The sequence below is a fragment of the Cetorhinus maximus genome, chromosome 19, assembly GCF_964194155.1.
Source record: "Cetorhinus maximus chromosome 19, sCetMax3.hap1.1, whole genome shotgun sequence".
Lineage (NCBI taxonomy): Eukaryota > Metazoa > Chordata > Chondrichthyes > Lamniformes > Cetorhinidae > Cetorhinus > Cetorhinus maximus.
The window spans coordinates 84623294-84636150 of record NC_135897.1 but is presented as its reverse complement, the minus strand read 5'-3'; the positions used below and the strand labels follow the sequence as shown (position 1 = coordinate 84636150).

Here is a 12857-nt window from a genome sequence, read left to right as displayed (position 1 = left end):
CTGTCAACATCCTGGGTGTTACCATTGACCAGAAACTGAACTGGACTAGACATATAAATATTGTGGCTACAAGAGCAGGCCAGAGATTAGGAATCCTGCAATGAGTAACTCACCTCCTGACTCCCCAAAGCCTGTCCACCGTTAACAAGGCACAAGTCAGGAGTGTGATGGAATACTCCCCACTTGCCTGGATGAGTGCAGCTCCAACAACACTCAAGAAGTTTGACTTCATCCAGGACAAAGCAGCCCGCTTGATTGGCACCCCATCCACAAACATTCACTCCCCCCACCAGCGACGCACAGTGGCAGCAGTGTGAACCATCTACAAGATGCACTGCAGAAATTCACCAAAGCTCCTTAGACAGCACCTTCCAAACTCATGACCACTACCATCTAGAAGGACAAGGGCAACAGATGCCTAGGGACACCATCATCTGGAAGTTCCCCTCCAAGCCATTCACCATATTGACTTGGAAATATATCGTCGGATTCCCGGCACTTGTGTGGCACGAATGTTACTTGCCACTTATCAGCCCAAGCCTAGATATTGTCCAAGTCGCGCTGCATTTGGACATGGACTGCTTCAGCATCTGCGGAGTCACGAGAGGTGCTGAGCATTGTGCAATCATCAGCAAAAATTCCCACTTCTGAGCTTATGATGGAAGGAAGGTCATTGATGAAGCAGCTGAAGGTGGTTGGGCCGAGGACACTATCCGAGGAACTCTTGCAGTGATGTCCTGGAGCTGAGATGACTGACCTCCAACAACCACAACCATCTTCCTTTGTGCTAGGTATGACTCCAACCAGTGCAGAGTTTTCACTCTGATTCCCATTGACTTGTTATGCTAGGGCTCCTTGATGCCACACTTGGTCAAATGTGGCCTTGATGTCAAGGGCAGTCACTCTAACCTCACGAGTTCAGCTCTTTTGACAATGTTTGAACCAAGGCTGTAATGAGGTCAGGAGCTGAGTGGCCCTGGCAGAACCCAAACTGGGCGTCAGTGAGCAGGTTATTGCTAAGCAAGTGTGACTTGATAGCACTGTTGATGACCCCTTCCATTACTTTACTGATGATCAAGAGTAGACTGATGGGGCAGTAATTGGCCAGGTTGGAGTTGTTCTGATCGTTGTGTACAGGACATACCTGGAATATTTTCCACATAGCCAGGTAGATGCCAGTGTTGTGGCTGCACTAGAACAGCTTGGCTAGGGACGTGGCAAGTTCTGGTGCACAAGTCTTCAGTACTATTGCCAGAATATTGTCAGGGCCCATAGCCTTTGCAGTATCCAATACCTTCAGCCATTTGTTGATATCACGTGGAATGAATTGAATTGGCTCGAGACTGGCATCTGTGATGCTGGGGACCTCTGGAGGAGGCCGAGATGGATCATCCACTCGGCACTTCTGGCTGATTATTGTAGCAAATGCTTCAGCCTTACCTTTTGCACTGATGTGCTGGGCTCCCCCATCATTGAGGATGAGGGTATTTATGGAGCCTCCTCCTCCACTGAGTTGTTTAATTGTCCACCACCATTCACGATTGGATGTGGCAGGACTGAAGAGCTTAGATCTGATCTGTTGGTTGTGCGATCGCTTAGCTCTGTCTTTCACTTGCTGCTTATGCTGCTTGGTGTGCAAGTAGTCCTGTGTTATAGCTTCACCAGGTTGACACCTCATTTTTAAGTATGCCTGGTGCTGCTACTGGCATGCCCTCCTGCACTGTTCATTGAACCAGGGTTGATCCCCTGGCTTGGTGGTAATGGTAGAGTGGGGGATATGCCGGGCCATGAGGTTACAGATTGTGTTCGAGTAAAATTCTGCTGTTGCTGATGGCCCACAGCGCCTCATGGATGCCCTGTCTTGAGTTGCTAGATCTGTTCAAAATCTATCCCATTTAGTACGGTGGTAGTGCCACACAGCATGATGGAGGGTATCCTAAATGTGACGGTGGGACTTCGTCTCCATAACAACTGTGTGGAGGTCACTCGTACCAGTACTGTCAAGGACAGATGCATCTGCAGCAGGCAGGCTGGTGAGGATGTGGTCAAGTATGTTTATCTCATTTGTTGGTCCCCTCACCACCTGCCGCAGACCCAGTCTGGCAGCTATGTCCTTTAGTACTCGGCCAGATCGGTCAGTAGTGGTGCTACCAAGCCATTCTTGGTGATGGACATTGAACTGCCCCACCCAGAGTACATTCTGTGCCCTTGCCACCCTCAGTGCTTCCTCCAAGAGGTGCTCAACATGGATGAACACTGATTCATCAGCTGAGAGAGGGTAGTACGTGGTAATATGCAGAAAGTTTCCTTGCCCAGGTTTGACCTAATGCTATGAGACTTAATGGGGTCCAGAGTCGATGTTGAGGACTCCCAGGGCAACTCCCTCCCGGCTGTATTCTACTGTGTCACCACCTCTGCTGGGTCTGTCCTGCCGGTAGGACAGGGCGTATCCAGAGGTGGTGATGGTGTTGACTGGGACATTATCTGTAAGATATGATTCTGTGAGGATGACTATGTCAGGCTGTTGTTTGACTAGTCTGTGAGACAGCTCTCCCAATTTTGGCACTAACCGCCATTATGTTAGTAAGGAGGATTTTGCAGGGTCGACAGGGCTGCGAATGCCGTTGTCGTTTCCAGTGCCTAGGTTGATGCCGGGTGGTCCATTCCTTTTTTGAGACTTTGTAGCAGTTTTATACAACTGATTGGCTTGCTAGGCCATTTCAGAGGGCATTTAAGAGTCAACCACACAGCTGTAGGCGAGACCAGGTACGGATGGCAGATTTCCTTCCCTAAAGGGCATTAGTGAACCAGGTGGATTTTTATGACAATGGTTTCATGGCTGTCATTAGGTTTTTAATTCCAGATTTTTATTGAATTCAAATCCCACCATCTGCCCCGGTGGGATTCGCACCCGGGTCCGCAGAGCATTACTCTGGGTCTCTAGATTACTTGTCCAGCAACAATTCAACTATGCCATCGCCTCCCCCACCTTCACTGTCACTGAGTCAAAATCCTGGAACTCCCTTCCTAACAGCACTGTGGGTGTACCTACACCACATGGACTGCAGCGGTTCAAGAAGACAACTCACCACCACCTTCTCAAGGGGAACTAGGGATGGGCAATAAATGCTGGCCCGGCCAGCGAAGCCCACATCCTGTAAATGAATGAAAGAAAGGCGACTGAGGGGAGACCCTTGCCCTTCTGGGTGGTAGAGGTCACAAGTTTGGAATGTTCTGTCAAAGCAGCTTTGGTGAGTTACTGCTGTGCATCTTGTGCTGCAACTCTGTATTGGTGGTGGAGGGACCGGATGCTGAAGGTGGTTAATGGGGTGCCAATCAAATGGGCTGCTTTGCCCTGAGTGGTGTCGAGATTCTAGGATGTTGTTGGAGTTGCACTCATCCAGGCAAGTGAAGAATATTCCATCACACCCCAGACTTGGGTCTTAAAAATGCTGGACAGGCTTTGAGGAGTCAGATGAGTTACTCACTGCAGAATTCCAAGTCTCTGATCCAGACTTGATCGATGTGTAAAAGATTATGACACCTTTAGATAAGTTAGACAAAGAAAAACTGTTCCCACTAGCTGATCGTACAGGGACTAGGGGACACAGATTTAAGGTTTTGAGCAGGAGATTGAGGAGAGATGTACAGAATAACTATTTTACACAGTGAGCGAGGGTTGGTGCAAATGGAGATGATCAATGATTTCAAAAGGAGATTGGATGGGCACCTGATGGAAATAAACTTGCAGGACTACAGGGATAGAATGGGGGAATGGGGTTGACTGGATTGCTCTACAGAGAGTTGGCATGGACCTGATGGGCCAAATGGCCCCTTTCTGTGCCATAATGTCTCTATCAGCTAGATTTTACTGGGTTAAAAAGCTGAGGGTGGGGGCAGCCTCCAGCAATTTAACACTGAGTGCAGTGTATTTTGCTTTAAGGCAAGATTTCCACCCCTGTCTTGGGAGGAAGGATCATCTTAGAGAGCTGCCGGTCAATTGGATGGTCAACAGCTCTGTAGTCCCTCAGTGCCAGTGGGAGCGCTGGCCACTACTGGGACTACAGGCTGTCCCCAATGCTGGGGAGGCCTGGTAAGTCTGGGATCAATGGTCTTGGCGAGGGGGTTGAGGGGTGACTAGGAGGGGGGAATGCGGTGGGGGGTGCCTCCAATGCGCTGAGGGGACCCACAAAGGAGGAGGTTTCTCCCTCACTCCTCTCCCTTGCCTGACATCAGCCCGTGCAGTGTGGTCCTCTCCTCGCTGCAGGTAAACACCAGCAGCGGTGAGATGAGACCCTTAAGAAGCCATTAATTGTTTCAATAGACCCGAGGGTAGGCAGGCTGCACGAGGTCTCCTCCGTCCCTGTAAAATTTCACTCAGATCGGGGACAGGTGGTGGGCCATGCGCTGCATTTTACATTTCCCCCATCAACGCCCCACACAGCCTTCATACCCGCCAGCGGGGCAGCATAAAATCCAGCCCTATGCGCGGGATTCTCTGGGCCCCGCCCACCACCGGGATCATCCGGTCCTGCCAAATGTCAATGGACTTATGTCTGGGCCGTTGCATCACCCCAGGCGGGTCCGCCATGGCTGGGCTGGGAAATCCCAGCCAATGACTCTAATTTCCACTACAACAGCTTGTACAGGCAAACAGCTTACCAACATTCATGGTTTAAGCTCATGTAGCAAGAATGGTCAGAGACTGACTGGCGGCTGCAGAATCGATCCTGAGTATGAAGAAATACCTCCAAAAAAATGGGGGAGGGTAAAGGGGTGAAAGGGAAATTGGCAAAAGTGTGGATTAGCACACTGAAAGAGCGGTGTAACAAATCCCGCATTTACTGCCTCCACAAACTATTTGCTTTGCCTCTCAAACTCTCTCTCACATGGCGCCACTACTCAAGCTGGACCCTTCAGACGGGCGAATTCAAATGCAGTGTTAAGCATTCGCTTATCAAGCCAGAAATGTTAGTGCGTGAGCTACCGGAGCTGGTTAATACAGGAGCTGCTAAATGCCAATTTTCTATTGACAGTCAGTGTCTCAAGCAACTTCTTCAAGTTTATTTCCTGCTCTTCCAGTAACAACTGGTGTCAAATCTGTAAGTCACCATTATTACTGTTGTGGACTCCTAGGCGTTTGCAGCATAGATGGAGTCCATTCGGCCCATCATGTCTGCACCGTGTATCTAGCTGCATCTCATTATGACACCTTATGCAAATGAAGAAACTCAGAACAATCATCAGGTTCTTGAAATGTATCAGGAAGTACCCATCATCCCATTCCCTGCTGTTCACAATATAGACAAAGCCTTGCTTTACCTGAGGAATGTCTTTTTGCCATTCTGTCTTGGGTTGCTGTTTCCATTGTTGCAGTTATTGCTCGGGTTAAACAGCCCAATTCCAGCTGTCACAACACTGCTGTTCAGCTCAGCAGATTGCTGGAAGACCTCAATGGTGGCTTTGGCGATATTTTCCAACAACGAGTTCATCTCAGCAACTGATGCGGGACCCTGGCAAAGAGATCACCGGTCAAGAGCGCAACAACATTGCACATCTCAAGAACAACATGGATCATCTTTGTGACAAGAACTGATTGTACGTTCCAGCTTTATGTCAAAATGCAATGGGTGGCCTTTGTAGGTCATGAAATAATCCATCTTTTTAATATAGGCAGGTCCAACTGCATCTAGCTGTTAGAATACAAGTAGGTTTCCCCTTTTCCCACTGCAGGAGCAACTGCTGGCCACCACATCAACATTTTACTGTACATAGAGGAACAAACAGAACATCACCAATTTCAATGGCTCCTCTTATTAATGTAGCAATGACCAAAAACAATCTATAATATATTAAAAGTCTTACATATGTTGCACATTTCTTGCCCATACCAGTTACTCTTGGTCATGCTTTAGCTATGAGATTGTGGTCTGTGCCAGATCAGCTGTTCTCAATCTCTTTACAGGAGAGACTTCCACACTTCCACTGCCCATTGGTGCAGAAAGCGTTTTCTAACTTCTAAGCTGAGTGGGCTGGCTTTGGTTTTAAGGTCATTGCCAAAACTCAGATAGCCAGGAAGTGAAGGATAGAATACTACAGCCTAATCTTTAATCACTTACAAGCTTTTATTTATAGAGACAAGCATTGCATATTGTGTATGTTCAACAAGAAAAGCCCCTTTCAGCCTACCCATATAGCTACATATTATATATAAAAAACATATATAGTATATATATACATATACACACACATATATATATGGTATATAAATGATGTATATCATATATAAAAATACAAAAAATATATATATTTGGGTGAGACACCCCAAATGAATGCATACCACCGGAATAAAATTAACACTCAATCAACATACAATTAACTGTTATATCCCTTTGTCCTAGTCTCTGTCAGCAAAACAAGTGGCTCTCTATCTACCCTATCATTTCCATCTACCCTACCAATTCCTTTCAAGATCCTACAAACCTCAATGAAATATCAAGATACGATTGATCTGTTCAAAATCCATCAGTCTGAAGGGGAAAAGGAGCAGCGTTAAATATCACAGCCTGTGCTTTATACTCACAGGCTCCTTCATACATTGTTTGATCATTAGCTGGAGCTCCAACCATGATTGTCTCAGAGTCCACTGGTCCAAATTCTAAACAGAATCAAAGGCAGGGAATGAAAAACAATTCCACAGATCACCTCTTGGTTCCTTTATTTTATTAAGACTTCTTCAAATCATGTTTCCCTTAAGCTCTGGGGAAAATACAGGAAACACTTGTAATTTAAAAAAGGTGCTTAATAATATGATAAATACATGGCTTGGTGTTGCATTCAGACCACAGTTGCCTCAAATTTCCTTCCCCTCTGTACGGAGTTAATTATTCTGAGAGTAAGTGGGGTCATAGTCGGCTTCAGTGCCCCTGCCATAGTACATGCGTAACAAATTGGCAGTTCTGAAATCGTTTAAGAAACTTTACAACAAATAGATTTTTTTTAAAAATATGATTGCTTCAGTAAAATATTTGTCCCACCAGGTTAACATGGTTAGCAGCTCTTGATCCAAGATTTTTCAGATGTGGCTTGTACAGGCACAGTTACGACAAAGCTCCATTATGTTGAGCAAGTCTCATCAGCAAATCATTTGTTCTGTCACAGTGTACAAATATTAGAATAACAGATAATAACATAACCCAAAGTGATTTGCGGACAAGTCGTCCTTCAATGTTAATTTTTCCAGACCTTTGTATTAAAAATATATGATTCCGGACGTACTAATTTCATTCAAAAGGCCTTCATTCATGTAGCACCTTATCACAATCTCAAAGGCGTAACAAAACGCTTCGCAAATACGAACATAGGAGCAGGAGTAGGCCATTCAGCCCATCGAGCCTGCTCTGCCGTTCAGTAAGGTCATGGCTGATCATCCACTTCAATGCCTTATTCCTCCTCACTACCCCTTATCCCTTTATGTCACTGGTATTTAGAAATCCGTCAATCTCAAAGAATGAATTTTCCTTGAAGTGCGTTCTCTTGACATGCAGCAACCATTTTGCAGAGAAACAAGGATCCCACAAGGAACACTTAATGACCTGCTAATGGGTTGGTTGAGGTAAAAAAGAGCTCTCTGCTCTTCGAATTATGTAACCAGATGAGGATGGCATTATACGTCACATCCAATAGGAAAACCTGATGATGCACCTCTCCCTTAGCGTAGATTACGTGGACTCAGAGTCAAGCTGTGCTTTATTTAAATCCTCAGTGTTTTCCTTGACAATCATTGATTGATATTCATATAGCACAGTTTTAAAGTATACATCATATAGACTTCTAAAAGGCTCAACTCTGTTTTTACCCGATTGCCTATTGCTATTTTGTGTTATGTCAATCAGCTGAACAACCCCATATAAAAAATTGCAAAGCCATCAAACCCAAAAGGTAAACCTTGCTAGATTGCCATTCCTGATACCTGAAGGATGTGTTTGACGTGTTGACGCTGAGGATTGTCTCCTTCCACATATTCCTTAAGGCCATGGGGATAACAGATAAGCTGCAGGAGTTGCCTTGCCTGTTTGTTTGAGAGCACTGGGTCAAGTATTAGATCCTTATCTGTACACAGTCTCTCCGGTTCCTTTAAGCAATGCTCCCCCACCCACTCCTGTCAAGAGTAAAATGAAAACCAGAATGTCATTTTGAAACACGAATTGCATTTACTAGTAAAGGTAAAAGAACACGATTCAATGGCATCTAATGACCTATTCTCCACTGTATATTAAAACAGGTCAGCTTCTTTAAAACAATTATATATATATTCGGTCATCTTTCACTGTGAGGCTGTAGTGCCATATTGTTCCCATGTTGTGTAGTCGGGTGTTTGCACAAATTGTAACAATAAATCCTGATACATACAACAGTTTATTTAAAGAGTGTCTTTTTACATAGTAAAACATCCAAGAAATTCACAGCGGCATCATCAGACAAAATTTGACACCTAGGGAGGTATTAGTGCAGAGTGGCAGTTTAGGCATCGTCTTAAAGGAGGAGAGAGGGGTAAGGAGGGAACTCCAGAGCTTCAGAATTAGGCAATGACGATATGGCCGCCAATGGCTGAAGGAAGGAGGTGGTGCTTCACAGAGGCCAGAAATGGAAGATTGCAGCGTTCTTTGGGGGTCGTAGGGATGGAGGCGGTTACAGAGATAGGGAGTGTCGAGGTCAGGGATGGACTTGAACACCATGATGAGGGTTTTAAATTTGAGGTGTTGCTGGACTGGGAGCCAATGTAAGTCAGGGAACACAATGGCAATGGGTGATTTTATTTCAAATGTATTCACTTTCTTTTCCTGAGAGTGCCAACTCACGCTGAAGGATGGTTTGACCAGTAGCTACTGCCTTACCCAAGTGGCCGCTCTTCACGTGAGGATTTGACCACAGAATTGCAGCACAGTATTTGATCAAAGAGATCATCATTGCTGACTCCAATCTTTTCCTCCTGCTCCACACTTGTGGGCATTCCAGCAGGGGCCAATAGTGACGTGGCAGTGTGTGTGTTACAGGCTACTCGGAGTCCGAGTTGCTGCGGCAACATTCACTTTTAGATGCATGTTGCAGTCTGGAGCGATGGATAGTGTCAGTAGAGACTCCAAGTTTTTTTCCATCACATGGCTGACCAGGAATCTCTCCCACTCTTGCCACCTGCCATTCATGTGGGTTGGAACGATTTGTCGGTTAATAATCAACCTGTTTGACCATGTTATGAACGCAGCTTCCTTGGCCGTCAAGTCCTGGGTGGGAGTCGAAGCCAGAGCATATGGCTCAGAGGCAGGGGCACTACCCACTGTGTCACAAGGCCTTCTGGGGTCAATAGACATACATTAAGCTCAATCCTGAGCTGATTTTTCTTTTCTTCTGAAATCATAGTACAGGTATCATAGTGCTACTACAGCTCTGGCTGAGTCCAGCTAATCCACCATGGATTTCAAATATAGGATATATCAAGGAAGATTAAGTGCATTTTATTATGCAAGGTAAAACGGGTAATTCATAAACGACACAGTTTTAATATAACATAGAAACAGAAAATGCTGGAAAAACTCAGTAGGTCTGGCTGCATCTGTGGAGAGAGAAACAGAGTTAATGTTTCACATCGTATGACTCTTCTCCAGAGCCGTTTTAATGTAACTTACTTTTAGTTGCATGTATTACATTAAAAAAAATGGATACAAAACCCTTCTGTGCATTAACTGCAAGGTATTTTTAAAAAAGATTTCGGGAATGTATCAATCACATGCAGCTGAAACAAACCTTTACATAGGAACCTCACCCTACTGAAGCAACCTCGGTTAATTGCAGTTGAAATCCCCGTAACTTGAGTCATGAATACAAGCTCACTGAATAAACTCAGTGATGTAATGAAACAGACCTCCCAAACTCAGTGATTCACTGCCGGTGTGATGGCAAAAACTGTGGTTTGTATTTTCTTTATATGCGATGTCATTTGATAAGGTGCCAAATCAAAGATTATTACGGAAAATAAAAGTGCATGGTGTAGGGGGTAACATTTTAGCATGGGTAGAAGATTGGCTGGCTGGCAGAAAGCAGAGACTATGCATAAACGGGTCTCCTTCTGCTTGGCAGGACGTGATGAGTAGAGTCCCACAGGGGTCTGCACTGGGGCCTCAACCTTTTACGATTTACATCAATGACTTAGGGGAGTGAAGACATGGCAGCTAAATTTGCAGATGATACAAAGAGAGGTAGGAAAGTATATTGTGAAGACGACATGAGGAGATTGCAGATGGACATGGACTGCTTCAGTATCTGGGGAGTTGCGAATGGTGCTGAACATTGTGCAATCATCAGCGAGCATCCCCACTTCTGATCTTATGATGGAAAGGAGGTAATTGATGAAGCAGCTGAAGATGTTAGGGACGAGGACACTACCCTGAGGAACTCCTGCAGTGATGTCCTGGAGCTCAGGTGACTGAACTCCAACAACCACTACCACAAGGCACTCAGTTGTCAAGAGTCCAGCTCACCACCGCATGGGGACACCAAGCTGCAAGTTCCCCTCCGAGTCACACAGCATCCCGACTTGGAAGCATATCACCATTCCTCCGCTGTTGCTGGTCAAAATCCTGGAACTCCCTTCCTAACAGCACTGTGAGTGTACCTACACCACATGGACTGCAGCGTATCAAGAAGGCAGCTCATCACCAAGGGCAATTAGGGTTGGATAATAAGTGCTGGTCTAGCCAGTGATGCCCACATCCCATGAATCAATAAGAAGAAAAATGATGGATGGGTAATAAATGCTGGCTTTGCCAGTGATGTGCACACCTTGAATGGACTATATATTTTATATAGCGTCTGACATAATGAAATGTCCAAAGGCGCTTCAAAGGATCATCTGAAAACAAAATATGACACTGAGCCACATAAGTCAAAATTAGGTCAGATGACCAAACGTTGATCTGAGGGATAGGTGGAACAATTAAAATTGCAGATGCACAAGAAGGCAGAACGAGAGGGGTGCAGGACCCGGAAGGTTGTGAGGCTGGAGGAGTTTACAGAGATAGGGAGGGGCAAGGCCATAGAGGGATTTGAAAACAAGGATGAGAATTTTAAAGTCAAGGGATTGCTTGACAGGGAGCAAAGGTAGGTCAGCAAGTAAAGCGGGGGATTGGGGAATGAGACTCGATGAAAGTGATGACATGAAAAGCAGAGGTTTTGGTGACCTCAAGTCAAGTCTGAATGAATAAAAAAAAATTTCACTGAATTGAAACTCCCCATTGGCCATGTTGGGATTTGAACACAAGTCTGCAGATTTTTTAAAAATTCATTCACGGGATGTGGGCTTCGCTGGCTGGGCCAGCATTTATTACCCATCCCTAGTTGCCCTTAAGAAGGTGCAGGTGAGCTGACTTCTTGAACCACTGCAGTCCACGTGGTGCAGTCCACAGTGCTGTTAGGGAGTTCCAGGATTTTGACCTAGCGACAGTGAAGGAATGGCGATATATTTCCAAGTCAGGATGGTGAGTGGCTTGGAGGGGAACTTCCAGGTGGTGGTATTCCCATCTGTCTGCTGCCCTTGCCCTTCTAGATGGTAGTGGGTTTGGAAGGTGCTGTTGAAGGAGCCTTGGTTAATTCCTGCAGTGCATCTTGTAAATGATACACACTCCTGCTACTATGCGTTGGTCGTGGAGGGAGTGAATGTTTGTGGATGTGGTGCCAATCAAGTGGGTTGCTTTGTCCTGGACGGTGTCAAGCCTCTTGAGGTTTGTTGGAGCTGCGCTCATCCAGGCAAGTGGGGAGTATTCCATCACACTCCCGACTTCTGCCTTGTAGATGATGGATAGGTTTTGGGGAGTCAGGAAGTGAGTTATTGTTCGATTCCTAGCCTTTGACCTGCTCTTGTAGCTACAGTATTTATATGGCTAGTCCAGTTCAGTTTCTGGTCTATGGTAGCCCCCAGGATGTTGATAGTGGGGATTCGATGATGGTAATGCCATTGAAAGTTGAGGGGTGATGGTTAGATTCTCTCTTGTTGGAGATGGCTATTGCTTGGCCCTTATTTGGCGTGAATGTTACTTGCCACTTGTCAGCCCAAGCCTGGATATTGCCAGGTCTTGCTGCATTTGGACATGAACTGCTTATTAGTGCCAGTCTCTCGATTACTTGTCTGCTAACATAACTACTATTGTACCGTGCCTACTTGAGGGCAAATCAAATCTCAATGAGAAGACAGCTAAAAGAATTTTTAAATTAAGGAACTGTTTATTTGAGCAAGGATTTTTCACAAATGAACCAGAGAATGTTTCCAACAAGGTTAGGTTTTGGTGGGGAAAGATACCAGTCTGTGGGAAGACAGGAATGGGAAAGTAAACAGATTCTGTCTCTAGGCTGCTATTAAACCGACCAACACAGCAGCTTTTGAAACCAAATTATACGAGAGGCCCCGGCATGGGGTGCTGTGGAGGGAAAGTCACACATAGCTCTGAAGTGGGAGGGTGATTGGGTTGGGTGGTGGAGTGGCAGGGCAGTGGTGGGGGTGAAAAGGGAAGGTGGGGGGGATTGGTGAAGGCTCATTTCCTAGCTCCTGGCTCAGGTGTGGCACGAAGACCAGCTTTGTGGCCCCTTTATGTGGAATTGCTGCAGGCTGAGGGGAGGGCGGAACATGGAAAAGGAATTAGGATTCAAACGCGACAAATAGAAAATGAGGCCAAAAAAATATTTTATTGCTCATCAAACTAGATCCATAAATGTATTAAAGCCTCAAATACAGAAGCCGTTGGCTTCACAACACAGTAGTTCTGACACAGATGATTTAACAATATGGGAGTGTAACACTTATGTGT

The 12857-nt window shown here is 45.5% G+C and overlaps 1 protein-coding gene across 1 annotated transcript in view; it reads right to left on the bottom strand.

The window, feature by feature from the left end:
* LOC144693984 (mediator of RNA polymerase II transcription subunit 12-like protein) overlaps positions 1-12857 on the bottom strand; it is a 590784-nt gene that overhangs the window by 102822 nt on the left and 475105 nt on the right. Inside the window, exons 28-30 of the mRNA XM_078564267.1 lie at positions 7973-8161; positions 6584-6658; positions 5323-5513 (exon numbers count right to left, since the gene is read on the bottom strand). Coding sequence (XP_078420393.1) covers positions 5323-5513; positions 6584-6658; positions 7973-8161 — 455 coding nt within the window. The remainder of the gene's footprint in view (positions 1-5322; positions 5514-6583; positions 6659-7972; positions 8162-12857) is intronic.